At 40.6% G+C, this 15,376-nt stretch overlaps 2 protein-coding genes across 5 annotated transcripts in view; one reads left to right on the forward strand and one right to left on the reverse strand.

Moving 5' to 3' along the window:
• The window catches only part of LOC111158524 (striatin 3), a 113,523-nt gene extending 104,552 nt beyond the window's left edge, over positions 1–8,971 (reverse strand). The window contains exon 1 of one of the 3 annotated variants that reach the window (XM_022520611.1): positions 8,632–8,971. In XM_022520611.1, coding sequence (XP_022376319.1) covers positions 8,632–8,913 — 282 coding nt within the window. In that variant the 5' untranslated portion in view covers positions 8,914–8,971. The remainder of the gene's footprint in view (positions 1–8,631) is intronic. The other 2 variants (XM_022520622.1, XM_022520627.1) reach the window with 2 other exon arrangements.
• The window catches only part of LOC111158541 (adaptor related protein complex 4 sigma 1 subunit), a 52,117-nt gene continuing 44,923 nt past the window's right edge, over positions 8,183–15,376 (forward strand). For both annotated transcript variants that reach the window (XM_022520635.1, XM_022520643.1), the window contains exon 1: positions 8,183–8,514. The gene's annotated coding sequence lies outside the window, so the exon portion shown is untranslated. The remainder of the gene's footprint in view (positions 8,515–15,376) is intronic.

Raw genomic sequence — 15,376 nt, forward strand, 5'->3', positions numbered from 1 at the left:
AATCCTCAACACATGTGAAAAGTCTTGCCCTTTCTCATCCTCACACCCAATAAGAAAATATACCAATTCTGATCAAGACCCTGAATCCAACTAACCAAGTTATAGGAAAAATAAACAAAACAGAATACATTAAACTATAGAAAAGGACTCTGCAAAATGCAGAACTCTGGAAACCTTTATAGGACCAAAGACCTGATTTTTTTAAGGATTTTTCTCATTTATTTGAGAACAAGCACAAAGGGAGAGTGAGAGGGAGAATGAGACTCCCCACCGAGCAGAGAATCTGCATGAGAGGGAGAATCAGATTCCCTACCAGGCAGAGTCTGACATGGGGCTTGATCCAAGGACCCTGAGATCATGACCTGAGTTGAAGGCAGGCGCTTAACCTACTGAGCCACCCAGGTATCCCCAAAGACCATTTCTTAAAAAGGTGGGCAAGGAAAAGATGGGAAGGTTTCCAACCAAATAATGGTATTTAGTTATCTTTAAAGTCCTTATCTTTTAGATCTATACTGAAAAACTCATGGATAAAATTACATGACTGAGATTTGCTTCAAAAAAACAGATAGGGGAGGAATGGACAGAAGTGTAAGTAAAATAAAAAAAAAAACAAAAAACCAGTCACGAGTTCCTTAAGATGAATGACAAGTTTGTAGGTCACAGATACTGTAGTATTTTTGTATATATTTAAAACTCTCCATAATAAAAAATTAAAGGGTATACTCAACACAATCATATCTACAATATAGAGAATAAAGTGTTAAGACAGCAGTATGGATGGATGGAAACTGTTAGATTATTCCAGAGAATTCAGACAGAAGCACCCTGAAAAAAACTGTGGTAGTAAAGAAATGAAAAACACAAATTAAATCAGGGTGATTTCCTGAGGTCAGTGGTTACCAGGCTTCAGGGACATTCGATCCAAAATTTTTTACTCATTTTTTTTTTTTTTTTTAAACTAAAAGAGTCTTCACAGCTTTCAGACTATATCCCAAAATATTAATCATTGAATTAAAATATATTTTAAGGGCGCCTAAGTAGCGATGTCGGTTAGGTGTCCAACTCTTGGTTTCAGCTCGGGTCATGATCTAAAGTCATGGGATTGAGCCCTGCATTAAGCTTTGCGTTCAGCATGGTGTCTGCTTGAGACTCTCTCTCCCAAAATAAATAAATCTTTAAAAATATGTATATATATTTTAGCATACTGAGGCTGTTATCTATATTTGACAGCCCCTTGAATCACTGTAGTCCAATCCACACATTCCAACAAAGTTCTTTCCTTCTTTAGAATTTCTGCTAATGCTGTATCTTCTAATTGCAACACCTATGATAAGGTATTCATACTTCAGATCTAAAAGTATTCTTACCTCCAGGGGCTTTATGAGAATTAGATGAGCTAAACATAGAATTTAAATTCTTGGCATATAGAAATTGCTCAATAAATATTACCTATTTATCTGAAAATCTGTTATCTACATAGGTTTCCTATTTTTTTTTTTTTACATAGGTTTCCTATTACCATTTATTTTCTCACCATTTATCTAGCTAATTTCTGATTTACCACATTCTATTACTTTTAGACTACAAGCTCCATGAAGGCAAGGTCCTTACTTCATACATCATTATGTACCAGTGCCTAGCACAAAGTAACACTCAAATACATTCAATGAATAATTACACTAGAATCGTAAAACTTATACTCAATATATAGGGGTAAGACCCACTAATATCTCTAGCATCTAATGATGGGAAGGATGGTGATAAACCTTAACAGTATCAGGGAAAAAGGAGAATAAGTAGGTTAAGTCTATTTTGTGGGGGGAGGAAGAAGCAAGCATGTGAGATTAACTGAATAATGAATGTACTAAATTAAAAGTAAAAAGTTAAACAGAAAATTAGAAAATTAGAGACATTTGATAACCAAAATCTAGTAATGGTTAAGTACATGGCTTCTAAAGGCAGCCTGTCCAGGTTTAAATCCCAGCTCTGCTGCCCGCCAGTTGCACAATCTTGGGCCAATTATTTAATCTCTGGGCCCCAACATTCTAATACCCACCCAAAAAAAAAACCCCAAAAGTCAACAAGAAAATAAACCAACTGTGCCAACCTCATTGGGTTGTTTTAGAATTTAAGGAGTTAATACTGAAGCACTGGAATAGACAGCAGTAACCAAAAAATATTAGGTATTAAGACCTAAGTGGTGGGGCGCCTGGGTGGCTGAGCCGGTTAAACACTGGTTAAGCACTGGACTCTCCATGTTGGCTCAGGTCATCATCTCAAGGTTGTGAGATGGCCATGGACCCTGCTTTCGATTCTCTCTCCCTCTGCCCTGCTCCCCTCTCTCCTAATTTTTTCTTCTTTTTTTGACAGAGAGGAAGAGAGACAGTGAGAGAGGGAACACAAGCAGGGGGAGTAGGAGAGAGAGATGTAGGCTTCCCGCTGAGCAGGGAGCCAGATGTGGGGCACCTGAGCTGAAGGCAGATGCTTAACGACTGAGCTACCCAGGCAAACACCCTCAAATTTTTTTAATTAAAAAAAAAAAAAAAGACCTAAGTGGTAGCTGAAAATCTGATTTCAAATGAAACATACAGTTAATACATTAGAAGAACAAGAGTCCCAGGGAAGAGCAGCTGGGAACAAAGAAGAGGAAACATGAAGAAAAGTGTTAAGTGGACCAAGGGAAACTAGGGGATTACACAGTGGAAGCCAAAGAAAAGGATTTTGAAGAAAAAATAGTTAATAGCAGAAAGTACTGGTTAAGTGCATAAACGTCCGTAAAAAAGCCAGGATGGGGTGCCTGGGTGGCTCAGTCAATTAAGCTTCTGCCTTGGGCTCAGGTCATGATCCCAGGGTCCTGGGAGCCCCATGGCTCAGGCTCCCACTCATTGGGGAATCTGCTTCTCCCTCTGCCCCTCCCCCTGCTCGTACACACTCTCTCTCAAATAAATAAATAAAATCTTAAAAAAAAAGCCAAAGGATTGGCAATTTGAGGGCCAACCATCAACAGAAAAAACAATATCCTACAAAGTGTTCAAATGTGTTTAAGGAGAAAGTAGGGTAAAAAGGTAAACTATCATGCAGGGTTAAGGAGTAAAAAGAAGAAGAGAGAATTCCAGATTAGTAGTCCCTAGACGTTTGGTTTGCAAGGACTTCAAAAAGAAATAGATAAAATTACATAAGGTTGTAGTCTCTTTAATTCTGTCAAATAAAGTTTTCCCCCCTCTGCTGTCAACTATAATTTGAAATAGGGAAGTGCATAACAGCAAAATTTATGAAGACAAAAACTGTCAGAATAAAGGGAGTACCTTTACAAAAAATTACCATACTGTTCTTCTTTTTGTATTTTCATAGTAGATTCATAAAAATGTTTTAATAGTGCAGAATAAGCTTTCAGTTTTTCTCTTTTAAAAATGAAGAAATCAGGGGCACCTGGGTGGTTCAGTGGGTTAAAGCCTCTGCCTTCGGCTCGGGTCAGGATCCCAGGATTCTGGGATCGAGCCCCACACTGTGCTCTGCTCAGCAGGGAGCTTGCTTCCCCTTCTCTCTCTCTCTACTTGTGATTTCTGTCTGTCAAATAAAAAAATAAAATCTTTAAAAAAAAAATGAAGAAATCAAGTTATGCTTAAACAAATTATTAAGGTCTTTAGGTGGCAACATCTGTCAAGATACAACAAATCAGTATGCCAGTGTGTGCAAACACAAACACTAGTTAAAATTTTTACATTTGTGGGGCACCTGGGTGGCTCAGTAGGTTAAAGCCTCTGCTCAGTCCTGGGATTGAGCCCCACATCGGGCTCTCTGCTCGACAGGGATCCTGCTTTCCCCCCTCTCTCTCTCTGACTGCCTCTCTGCCTACTTGTGATCTCTGTCTGTCAAATAAATTTTTTAAAAAATATATTAAAAAAAAAAAATTTTACATTTGTTGGGACGCCTGGGTGGCTCAGTGGGTGAAGCCTCTGCCTTCGGCTCAGGTCATGATCTTAGGGTCCTGAGCCGGGCATGGAGTTCTCTGCTTAGCAGGGAGCCTGCTTCCCCTTTCTCTCTGCCTACTTGTGATCTCTCTGTCAAATAAATAAATAAATAAATAAAAATCTTAAAAAAAAAAAAAAAATTTTACATTTGTTCAATTAGTAGTTTTAGAATACAAACTCCTATACTACATATTCTATGTAATATCTATGTCATATTTTTATAGTTGACAAGCAAGAATTTTGTGTATATCCTAAATGCATACCACTACAGAGAAAAATATAAGGACATTTTTGCAATATACATAAATTAGACCTGACACATCATGGGGGTTCAATAAAACTTTGTTGAAACATACTAGTGTGCCACATAATGGCAGACGAAGAACTGTAAGTCGGATTCCATTTCTATAAAAAATGGTAAGACAACAATATAATACAATGGTTACAAGAACGGTAATAAGACCACAAACTTTGGATTCAGACAAACTGGGGTTCAAATCTCAACTGTAACACTTCATAGGTGAGTGACATTGGCAGTTATTTCACCTAAGTTTATCTCCTCATCTGCAAAATAGAAATACCTACCTCATAAGGTTGTAGTGCTTTTTAAATGGCAGTTATAATTTTTATATAACGTGAATTGCCAAAAACCCATAAACAGTCCATTTTTTTCTAAGTCCTAAACCAAATTAATCTGAATCTCTGGAGGATGAGGTAGAGGCCTGCATATTTTTGCAAGTTTTACAAGTGATTCTGAGGGCAGCTGGGTGGCTCAGTCATTAAGCATTTGCTTTAGGCTCAAGTCATGATCCCAGGGTCCTAGGATCGAGCCCCGCATTGAGCTCTCTGCTCAGCTTTCCCACTTCTCCTGCTTGTGTTGCCTCTCTGGTTGTGTCTCTCTCTGTCAAGTGAATAAATAAAATCCTAAAAAACAATAACAACAACAAGTGATTCTAACTCACATTTTCATTTAGGAATTTTCATTTAGAGTCTTACTACTAAAGCTTTATCTGAGCCCCAGGTAAGTTAACGTCATGAAGATAAAAGAGCATTAAGACATGATACTCTGGTTTAATTCCAAGTTTGTAAGACAGACCGTTAATCAAAATTCCTTTTACAGAGAATAGAACCATACTGCAAAATTCCAATTTAAAATCCTTTCCAGGGGCACCTGGGTGGCTCAGTGGGTTAAGCCACTGCCTTCAGCTCAGGTCATGATCTCAGGGTCCTGGGATCGAGCCACGCATCCGGCTCTCTGCTCAACGGGGAGCCTGCATCCCCCTCCCTCTCTGCCTGCCTCTCTGCTTACTTGTGATCTCTCTCTGTCAAATAAATGAAATCCTAAAAATTAATTAATTAATTGATTAATTAACTTAATTAAATAAAATCCTTTCCAGAGGCGCCTGTGTGGCTCAGTGGGTTAAGCCTCTGCCTTCGGCTCAGGTCACGGTCTCAGGGTCCTGAGATGGAGCCGGGCACTGGGCTCTCTGCTCAGCAGCGAGCCTGCTTCCCCGCTCTGTCTGCTTGCCTCTCTGCCTACTTGTGATCTCTGTGTCAAATAAATAAATACAATCTTTTTAAAAATAAATAAAATAAAATCCTTTCCAGGGGCACCTGCGTGGCTTAGTTGGTGGAACATGGAACTCCTGATCTCAGGGTCATGAGTTCAAGCCCCAAGTTGGGTGTGAAGCCTATTTAAAAAAAAAATTTTTTTAAACAAAATCCTTTCCAAAGTCAGGGAAAGCTGGATTCCATATTGAAATTTTACATCAAAATTGGGTATATCCTAACCTCTTCATATTCATTATTGAATAATTCTAATATTGAATATTTTTGAGTCACTGCTCATCTACACATCAACAGTGAGCCAAGGCTGTATACAATATTTAAGCTCTCTTATTTGTTATCATTCTTAAAAATAAGTTTAAATTTACAGTTAAAATCCACTAACACTAAACCCTAATCCATTTTTTATTTGACCAATATATTTTCCTTAAAATGCTATTGTTTTAAGTAATCTCTACACCCAATATGGGGCTGGAACTTACAACCTAGAGATCAAGAGCTGCAAGCTTTACCAACTGAGCCAGCCATGCACCCTTTGACACATGATTTTTAAAGGTGCATCTTACAAGCAATCTTATTTAAGACTGAAGGTAACTAAAGCAAATTCAATATTCCAGAAAAAAACCTGAAACCCTATTAACTAAGTAACCCAATAAAACATTTTAGAGAAATATGTAGAAAACATACAGAATCATGAACATTCCACTTCAAAAAAATCAGCGTGAAATAATAAAAATCCCTCACAAAAAGTAAGAATCTAGAAACACTTGTTAAAAATAAACAAAAAAAGCTCAGAAGGCTTTATCAGAACTAATATGCCAACAGCAGATTAACAGCAACAAACAAGAAAAGGAATAGTCCTTAAAATATTTCACTGTTACTGGCAGAGAGGAGAACTAAAAGGGAAAGAAGGGGCTAGGCAGTCATATAGACCTCATTAATATATAGATTTTAATTTAGACAGAAGTAAGACATTTTCTCAGACACTTAGTGAAGCTTATAAATGACTAACGCACTGTTAACCTACGAAGTGTTAAAACCAAGCTTTCAGGTGCTTACAGAGCAAAATAAGCGTCTCATCCTCTACGGTAGGAAAAAAATAAAATCCAACCTTTCATACAACAGTGCAAAGGTCCTAGACACTATACCCAAGGACTGGTGAGGTATTATTTAGTGAGTCCAAGACTCAGTACATTTGTAAATGCAATTTTTAAAAAATAACTGTCTTACTATCTTCATTCACACAGAATATTAACTTTGCAACACAGTGTAATAAAAAGGATTTATCAAGAGAACTCTATAAATCCCACATATTTTAAACCAGACTATGCACAAGTTAAAAGAAACAACAGAAAAGTGGAATACAAGCTTTTTGAAAGTTACATTTTTTGAAGTTCAATAGTGAGGCATCTGTGTGGCTCAGGCAGTTGACCGTCTACCTTTGGCTCAGGTCATGATCCCAGAGTTCTGGGATCAAGTCCCACACCCGGCTCCTTGCTCAATGGGACGTCTGCTTCTCCCTCTCCCTCTGCCCTGCTTATGCTCTCTTTCTCTCTCACTCTCTCTCAAATAAATAAGTTGGGTTTTGGGTTTGTTTTTTTTTTTTTTTAAGTTAAATAAATAAATAAATAAAAGTCCAATAGTATATCAAAGCACAATTCTAAAACATTGAATTGACTAACAGGTGTTAATTTATAATTAATTTTTAAAAGACTTGATAAAGTGTCAAGATATATAAACATCCTTACTTTTTTTAAACGTTTAGCTTCACCAACTTTACAGAATCAAATAAAAGTTTACTAATTCAAAATTAAACTAAAGTATATATATTTGTTCGAAGACACCCTTTCTAAATTAATCCAATCATCCTTCTTGCAACACTGTATTTTCCTAACTACTCACTGTAGGCATATATGACATAATATATCAGGGAACACTACTGCTTACATTCTAAATATATACCAGTCTGAAGAACAGGTGCAACACTACTTGATTGCATGCTCTTTTCTTCTCAGCCTAAATTTGCCCTGGAAAGGGTTTTAAAAATAAACACAAATACCTAAGAGTTGAACAATCCTCTTAAAAAGATGTAGGGATTCTGAAATCCAAGACATAAGTTCTTCAACTACCAACACCTTCCAAAAGTTAGGTAAACCAGCCTATAAAGCTTCACCTTAAAAAGATCAAGTAAGGACCAATTATGAAGGGTTCTGAGGATATTTAACTTTGCTTCCCCTGCGTGAATTAGTAACGTGAGACAAGTACGTTTTACTTCAAGCTAATATTGAATCTTTCCTCAGTCGTTTCATAAAGCACAGATACTCTGGTTTGGGTTTTTACAGATAAAGAAAGGGCTAGAGGCCCGGTGAAGAGTACTCTAAAAGGAAAATTTCAATTTAGAGAAGTACTCATGAGTCAGTCGCTTAGGGAGAACTAATTGAAAGAGAACCTAAGTGAGTAAGGCAGCATCCCAGGTAATAAGGTACTGAAAGTTGGCGGTAGGAAATGAAAACTTCTCAAGAGAGCAGCAAGACATTATGCTTGGTAGCAGCCCTGGAAAGAAGCGTGGCTGTCAAGGGGCAAGTGCATACCAACTCCGAGAGAGGGGGCCAAAAATGCCAAATCGGATGGGGGGGGGTGATGAAGGAAAAGATAATAAAATGTCCATCCCAGACCCTCTCCTCGGGCTCTCCGTCGCAACAGGCACAATCAAAAGCAAGCTTAATGCCCAATAACCCCGCGCCGGACTCTCCCACAGAGAAGAGTTTAGCCCCAAGCCCCGGAGGCCAGGCAGGCCGCCTCCAGAGGAGCCCCCGCAGACGCCATACTAAAAGTCAAAATGGCTGCCCCAAGGAAGCCCGCACCGCGCAGCTAGTAAGGGTTGGGGAACAAGCTTCTGCGGGAAAGGGGGAGGGGGACTCTCGGAAGAGCCGTCGCCAGAACCGTAGGCAGGACTATCGCCCCCCGAGCTGCACAGGTAGGTTCCCCTCAACCCTCAAGGCCCGGGGCTCCGAAGAGGGGAGTCCCGGCCCCACCCCCCCAGCCGGGAACCCCGCCGCCGCAGCCGTCCCGCACACCGACCCCAGCAAGGTACCTGCAGTTCGGCCCGCTCCACCTCCCAGTGCGCCCGCTCCATCTCGAACCGAGCCCACTCGTGCTGGATGTAGTGCAGGATCCCCGGAATAGTGTACTGCTGTGGCCGGGACAGCTCCGGGCCTGCCGCGGAGCCCGCACCCTCGGCGGCTGGAGGACCCCCACCGCCCGCCGCTCCATTTCCCCCTGGCGAAGGGCTCATGTTCCCCCCAGGTCCCTGCTGCTGCCTTGGAGGGGCTGCCATCCCCTGGCCTCCACCACCGCCTCCGGCGAGCTCGTCCATTGTGTGTGGGGCCCCGGCCGGGGCGCAGGGCGAGAAGCCGACGGCTGGGGGAAGGGCCGGGGAGGGTGGCCCCGCGCTGGCCGCGGGGCGGAGGCCGCCTGAGAAAGGGGCGAGGAGGGGGTCGTTGCTGTATGCTTGCCGTGGGTCAGAGCAGGGAGCTGCCGGCCGCCGCCATTACAGTCCCTCCTCCATCTGCCTGTCTCACTCACTCACTTTAGGGAAAGGGGGGGCCGTGGCGGGAGGGGGAAGAGGGGGCAGGGTTGGGAAGGGGATAGACGTAGGGCCGTCACTCCCGCACAGCATGCCGGGTAGAGAACGCCGCTGCCGCCGCAAGCCTAGCAGCCAAATAGAGTGGGGCCTCACCAAACGCAGGCGTACTGAGGACCCAGTAAGGGCGCTTGAGGCGGGGTAGCAGCTCTGGCCCCGCCCCCAGGCCCTCCTTCCGACTTGCTCCGGGTGTCTCGCTGAGGTTACTGGACGGTGGTCCCCCGAGACTCTTAACTTTGGGGAGCCAGAGGGGCTCGTGCTCCCAACCATCAGTTTCCCTTGCTCAATTACCAACTTCCCGAACGTCGTTCCCCACCCAAGAGTCTCAGCAGCCTGCGTGCCTTAGAAAAGCTGTTTTAACCTGACTGGCGCTCTGGCCGACCGCAGCGGGTCCCGGATTCCTGCCGTTTCTTTCGCATTCCTTGCGTGTTTCAGGGTGTCCCAGAGGGTCGGGCCTCTTTCTCTGGTTGTCACTCGCTCTTTCGCTGGTTTCTTAGCACCAGTCAGTTATTGAGGCTTGGGCGTGGGGGGGTGGGGTGCTCTCTTTTGGCAAATTGCCCAGATCCTTCCGGACGTTGGTGACTGATTCCCGGTCTCCGTTTCAAGCCCGAGCTTTGGTTCTAATTCTGTGCTCCCGGTCGCCGGTCGCAACTTGTTCCACTTTGCCTACCCCCTTCTTTACTATTCTGGTGTGGGTTGGTTGGGGTGGGGGTGGGGTGAAGCAGGAGTGAATGTTTCCATTTTTTTCTTTGGGAGAAGGGAGGGTGAAAAACTTTAGATCTTGACGATGATGTGAAGAGAGAGAAAGATAACTTTGAAGGAGACTTGTTAGACTAACAATTAGGTGTTTCAGAATGAATGGGTTGACAAATAGGATTCATAGCAGAATCTTTTGATTCACGCCGTAAAATCCTAGATGAACAGCTGCAAAGATGTTTTCCTAGGTCATTAAATGATGTTTGAATGAATATAATATACACCGAAAAGTCACGCTTAATCTTTTAAGTACCGTAGTGTTTTTATGTACTTAGGTTGCCATAAAACATCCTTAATGAACTAGTACGTTTCTAAAGAAAATTAATATAGTTAATAACCACTTGTTTGAAAAATAGGACAAAAAATATTGAACAATTAATAAGGGGGAAAAGGTTCAATAATTAGCTACCGAGGAAAATTGAACATAAAATTGATTGCATTAATTTTTTTTCTTCTCTACTACCAGTATGTAATATACAAGACCACTCAAGGTATAATTTCAAAAAGATAAAAATAGTACATCTTATTTTATCATGTCTGCTTTACTATTCTTATGTCTAATGGAGAGCAGATTGGACTTGTTACCCATGCTGCCATATTTTATTTGTAAATGAAATGAGGTCTTAGGTTACATATTATTAGGAACTATTTCTCCATATTGTTAAGTACTATTTTTCTATTTTATAGTGACCACCATACAACTTGCTTATTTAGTCCTCTTCCTTTTTAAGGGGCCTCATATCACATAAAATGTTCTAAAATATGTCACCAAGAAACATGTTTAAGCAGGTGTAATTGATCTCTGTTATGTTGGCATCAAAAGAATAACGTGTACTTATATTTCGCTCTGGTACCTCAAGCTCAAGTAAAACTAGATTGATAATCCTTCCATTTTCTTCCCCACACGCCTTCAAAAAAACAACTCTTTCTCTTCTATTACCTATCTTATTAGGTGGCACTACATTCAAACTTGAGGGCTGGCAGTCATTGTAGTACCTTCATTTCACTCATCCCCACATCCAATCCCTTTCTCAGTACATATTTCATTTCTTTCCTTATCTGTATCATATCTATTCCATTACCTTTCTTCTTGTGTTAGTTTAAGCCTTCCCACCTTACTTGTTCCCTTACCTACCACTGATGCCTGAGTGATCTCCAAAAGACAGATCTGATTCTATTGTTCCTTGCTTAAAATATTTTAGTGATGGCGTGCCTGGGTGGCCCAGTCGGTTAAGCACTGGACTCTTGGTTTGGGTTCAGGTCATGATCTCAGGGTCATGAGATTGAGCCCATGTGGGGCTCTGCACTCTGCTGAGTCCCCTGGAGATTGTCTCTCCTCTGCCCCTCTCCCTGTGCATGCTCTTTCTCTCTCTCTCTCCAATAAATTAATCTTTAAAAAAATATTTTGGTGGTCACTGGATTTAGAATAAAGCCCAAATTTTAGCATGGCATATAAAGATCCTTCAAATTCTGGATCCTCCCTATTGCTTAGTCTGCCATCATACCATCATGGCACTCCTCTCCAGGCAAGCTGCACTGATTTTGGTTCCTCAAGAGCATAATGCTGTTTCATTTCATGAGAATTTAACACATGCTGTACCCCATTGGCTTCCCTTCCCCTCTTCAGTCAAAACTTAGTTTGAGTATTACTTCTACCAGAAGGCTTTCTAGATCCCTGAATTAGATGTAGTTTTAAAATATGAAGTGCCGGGGCACCTGGGTGGCTTGGTTGGATAAGCGACAGCCTTCAGCTCAGGTCATGATCCTGGAGTCCCAGGACTGAGTCCTGCATATGGCTGTCCACTCAATAGGGAGTCTGCTTCTCCCTCTGACCCCCCCCCCCCATGCTAGTTCTCTCTCATTCTCTCTCCCAAATAAATAAATAAAAACTTTAAACAATCATAAAATAATAAAATAAAATATGAAGTGCTCCCTGTCCGCCTAGGTGGCTCAGTCAGTTGAGCCTCTGCCTTCGGCTTGGGTCATGATCCCAGGGTCTTGGGATCAAGCCTCACATCAGCCTCCCTGCCCAGCAAGGAGCCCACTTTTCCCTCTCCCTCTGTCTGCCAGTCCCCACTGCTTGATCTCTCTCTCTTTCAAATAAATAAATAAAAGTCTTTTAAAAAATTTGAAGTACTCCGAATTTGAAGAATTCCAGTTGAACATGTCTGCACCCACTTTCACCATGGTTTTATAAATGCCAATAATTCAGTCCTTGGCCATGTTCTACCCAGATCACAGCCATGTTTCTGTAGCCTTACAGCCTGTTAGAGGGATAGGACCCGTGCCCCTCTGATTTGCAACTGTACCCCCCGGGTCGGAGATAGTGCATTTGGGGATCTCCCCAAAATGATGAATAACTGAAATTTAGACTAGACTAATAGGCATATTTTTCCTTCACCTCAACTTTTTTGTAGTATTAGTTTTTGCTACCATTATATCAGCTATTTACGGTTCAGTAGCCAAAACTGCTCTGAGTTCTTTTTTTATTTTGTTTTTGTTTTTTTATAGTTGACTTTACCCTGAGTATTAAAAGAGAAAGATATCAAGATTTTCTCCAATGTGAGGAGAATATTTTTTACATTATTGTCATTGTATATTGTGTCCATGACTCCTGAGGACACTCTGCGGTTAGCTCCTGGAATCTTGTCCTTTGTATTAATGAGCTTTCCCAGGTCATATCATCACCTACAACTCACCTAACTGGAACTCCCTCCTGGAACTGTGGCTGAGTCATTTCCTCTCTTCAGTTTCACCTTTGAAACTTCTTATTTGTTCTGTCTTTTCATCAGTCCTGTTCCTCGCTGCTCCTCTCCCATTGATTCTTTTAGTTTCAGTGTACTGCTGATGATCTTCAAGAGTACCTATTTACATTAAATATAAACTTATAAATTTAGAAGTTTAGGGTTTTTTTTTCCCCTTCCTTTTAGCTTATCTTACACACCTGTGTGCTTATTCTATCTGACCAAAAAGGGATTTGTCAAATTTGATGTTAGTATGTTATATCAGTAGAAGTATGTTAAGGAATTCCAAGCTTTTAATTAAGTCAGGAGTTGTTAACATTAAGATGTCTTCTTCCCAATTATTGCAATATCTGAGGTACAAAGAGTTTTGACCCTGCCTTTGAGAACTGTATGGCTCCCTGTAATTACTCACCTGAACATCCAGTTTCACACCTTGCAGGCTATAAACCTGATGTCCTTCTAACAAAGAGCTCAAACTGGTTCTCAAACACTGATCTAGTCATCTTTTTGCATCATGTGGAAAGGTTGCAACAGGTACTCTTATCTCCATGGGGAGATGAGGAAGCTGAGATTAGAGTTCTGGGTCACCTCCTCAGGCCCTTACTAGAATAAGAAGTGAGTCCTACTCATATCAGTGAGTATATATGTTTTTTTGGAAACAAAGTCTCCCCTCACTATTCTTCCTCCTACGATCCTATTAGTTGCTTAATATCACTGTCTCTGGTTCCCAAATCATTTGTACTTCTAAAATCATTTTTAGGTGATTTGGGGTAATTTTGTCATTGGGGAAATTATGTAGTGTTTACATTTATAAATATAGAGAACAAAGGAGGAAGATCTTTGAGAAGATCTGGCATGTGCTCAAAAACCAAAGGAGCAAACTGTGTAATGTATATAGAACAGAAAATGAGGAGACAGCATTGCCCTACACCGTGGTTTAACCTGCCGAATAAGATCAGATATCTATTTCTCATTACAGGAGTTGCCTGTGGCTAAGAAAATTATAGAAATACATGCAGGGCACTTGAACTATTCAAATAATATGTTGTATGGAAAAGAAAAGGAAAAGGACCTTCAACGGTTATAGAAAAATAGGTACCAAAACTTTAAGAAACTCAGCATGCTATATAAAATTCTAGTCCAAGTTCATTCCTGAATTGTCTTCTGGGTAATATGAGTCAGAAAGCAGTATGCTTTGATAATATTGTATAATAGCTAACTCACAAAGATGTCACAATTGAAGGAAAAAAATTGCCTAGAGCAGAGTCCCTCCTGGACATTGGCTAAAAGTGAACAGCCAGGTCCATAAACATGAGAACCAAATGACTGGAAAATGTGACTGAATGGGAAATTGCCAAAACTTTCCTAGGTAATAATTTACAATCTTGGAAATGTGGTTTGTCTCCTATTTGAGCAACAGTGGAGAATGTTCAAAAGAGTGATACCAGACACAGACACTTTGCCTTGGAAATCTATGCTAGAGAGTGTTCTCTTTGGAGAATGTTTTAAATTTGGCAAAAATTCCCAAAATCTTGTGGGCTTTTCTTTTTATAACAACATATTTTTTTTAAGATTTTTATTTATATATTTGACAGAGATCACAAGTAGACGGAGAGGCAGGCAGAGAGAGAGAGAGGGAAGCAGGCTCCCCGCTGAGCAGAGAGCCCGATGCGGGACTCGATCCCAGGACCCTGAGATCATGACCCGAGCCGAAGGCAGCGGCTTAACCCACTGAGCCACCCAGGCGCCCCTATAATAACATATTTTTAAGTGATGGTTTTGTCTTTGTATTACTAGACTAACCTAAAGAGTATGACAATTACTCTACAAAAAAAAGATTGAAGAATTTTTAAACGTTTTAAAATAAATCCTATTCTCCTTTGCTCCTTTTGTTTCGTAAGTTTTAATATAGTAATTAGATATTCTAAATCATGCTGTGCCTAGACTTTTTCTATTTAGTTTTTTAATTTTGAAAAATTTCAATCACAGGGGTGCCTAGCTGGATCAGTTGATGAACATGGGACTCTTGATCTCAGGGTTGTAAATTTGAGCCCTGTGTTGGGTGTGGAGAGGACTTAAAAATAAAATCTAAAAAAAAAAAAAAAAGAGAAAAGAGAAAAATTTCAGTCATGCAAATATAGAAACAAAGTTTTATGAACTATACTTAAAATGGTTATCAAAATGTTGCTGTTCTCTGTTCAACTCTTCCACCTTCTTGCTGAGGATTTTTTTTTACTATTACAAAAATGTATTTAATAAAGAATTTAATATAAAAATGTTTGCAGCCCTGATTTTCATCTCATAGTAAAACTGGCTCATTGGAAAGGAGACATGTTAGAAGCAATTGATTCCTGTGGTGAACAAGTCTTAGCTTATAGTTGTTCCAAGGCTTAAATATGATGATACTGTTTCCTCGTATTACCACTTTTTTGTATTGTTCTGTTCTGTTGCCCACTGACTGCCGTCTCAATGCATTCATTTATCACAAGTTTCATAAAGCTATCAAATCCCCCAATATTCCTTGGACATGTCTGCCACCATTTAATTTCAGTTACAACTTCTTCCCTAAATTTTCCAGCTTGGCAGGGTGAGCTTTGCTCATGACATTACTTGACAAGCTCAAAGATGCCTTGAAACAGAATTCATGGTCTCTCCCATGCTCCTGTGGCAGCCACAGTAATATTTTAAAGTAAATC

The sequence above is a fragment of the Enhydra lutris genome, unplaced genomic scaffold (assembly GCF_002288905.1).
Source record: "Enhydra lutris kenyoni isolate GAN:26980312 unplaced genomic scaffold, ASM228890v2 scaffoldscaffold4, whole genome shotgun sequence".
In the NCBI taxonomy this organism is placed as follows: Eukaryota; Metazoa; Chordata; class Mammalia; order Carnivora; family Mustelidae; genus Enhydra; species Enhydra lutris.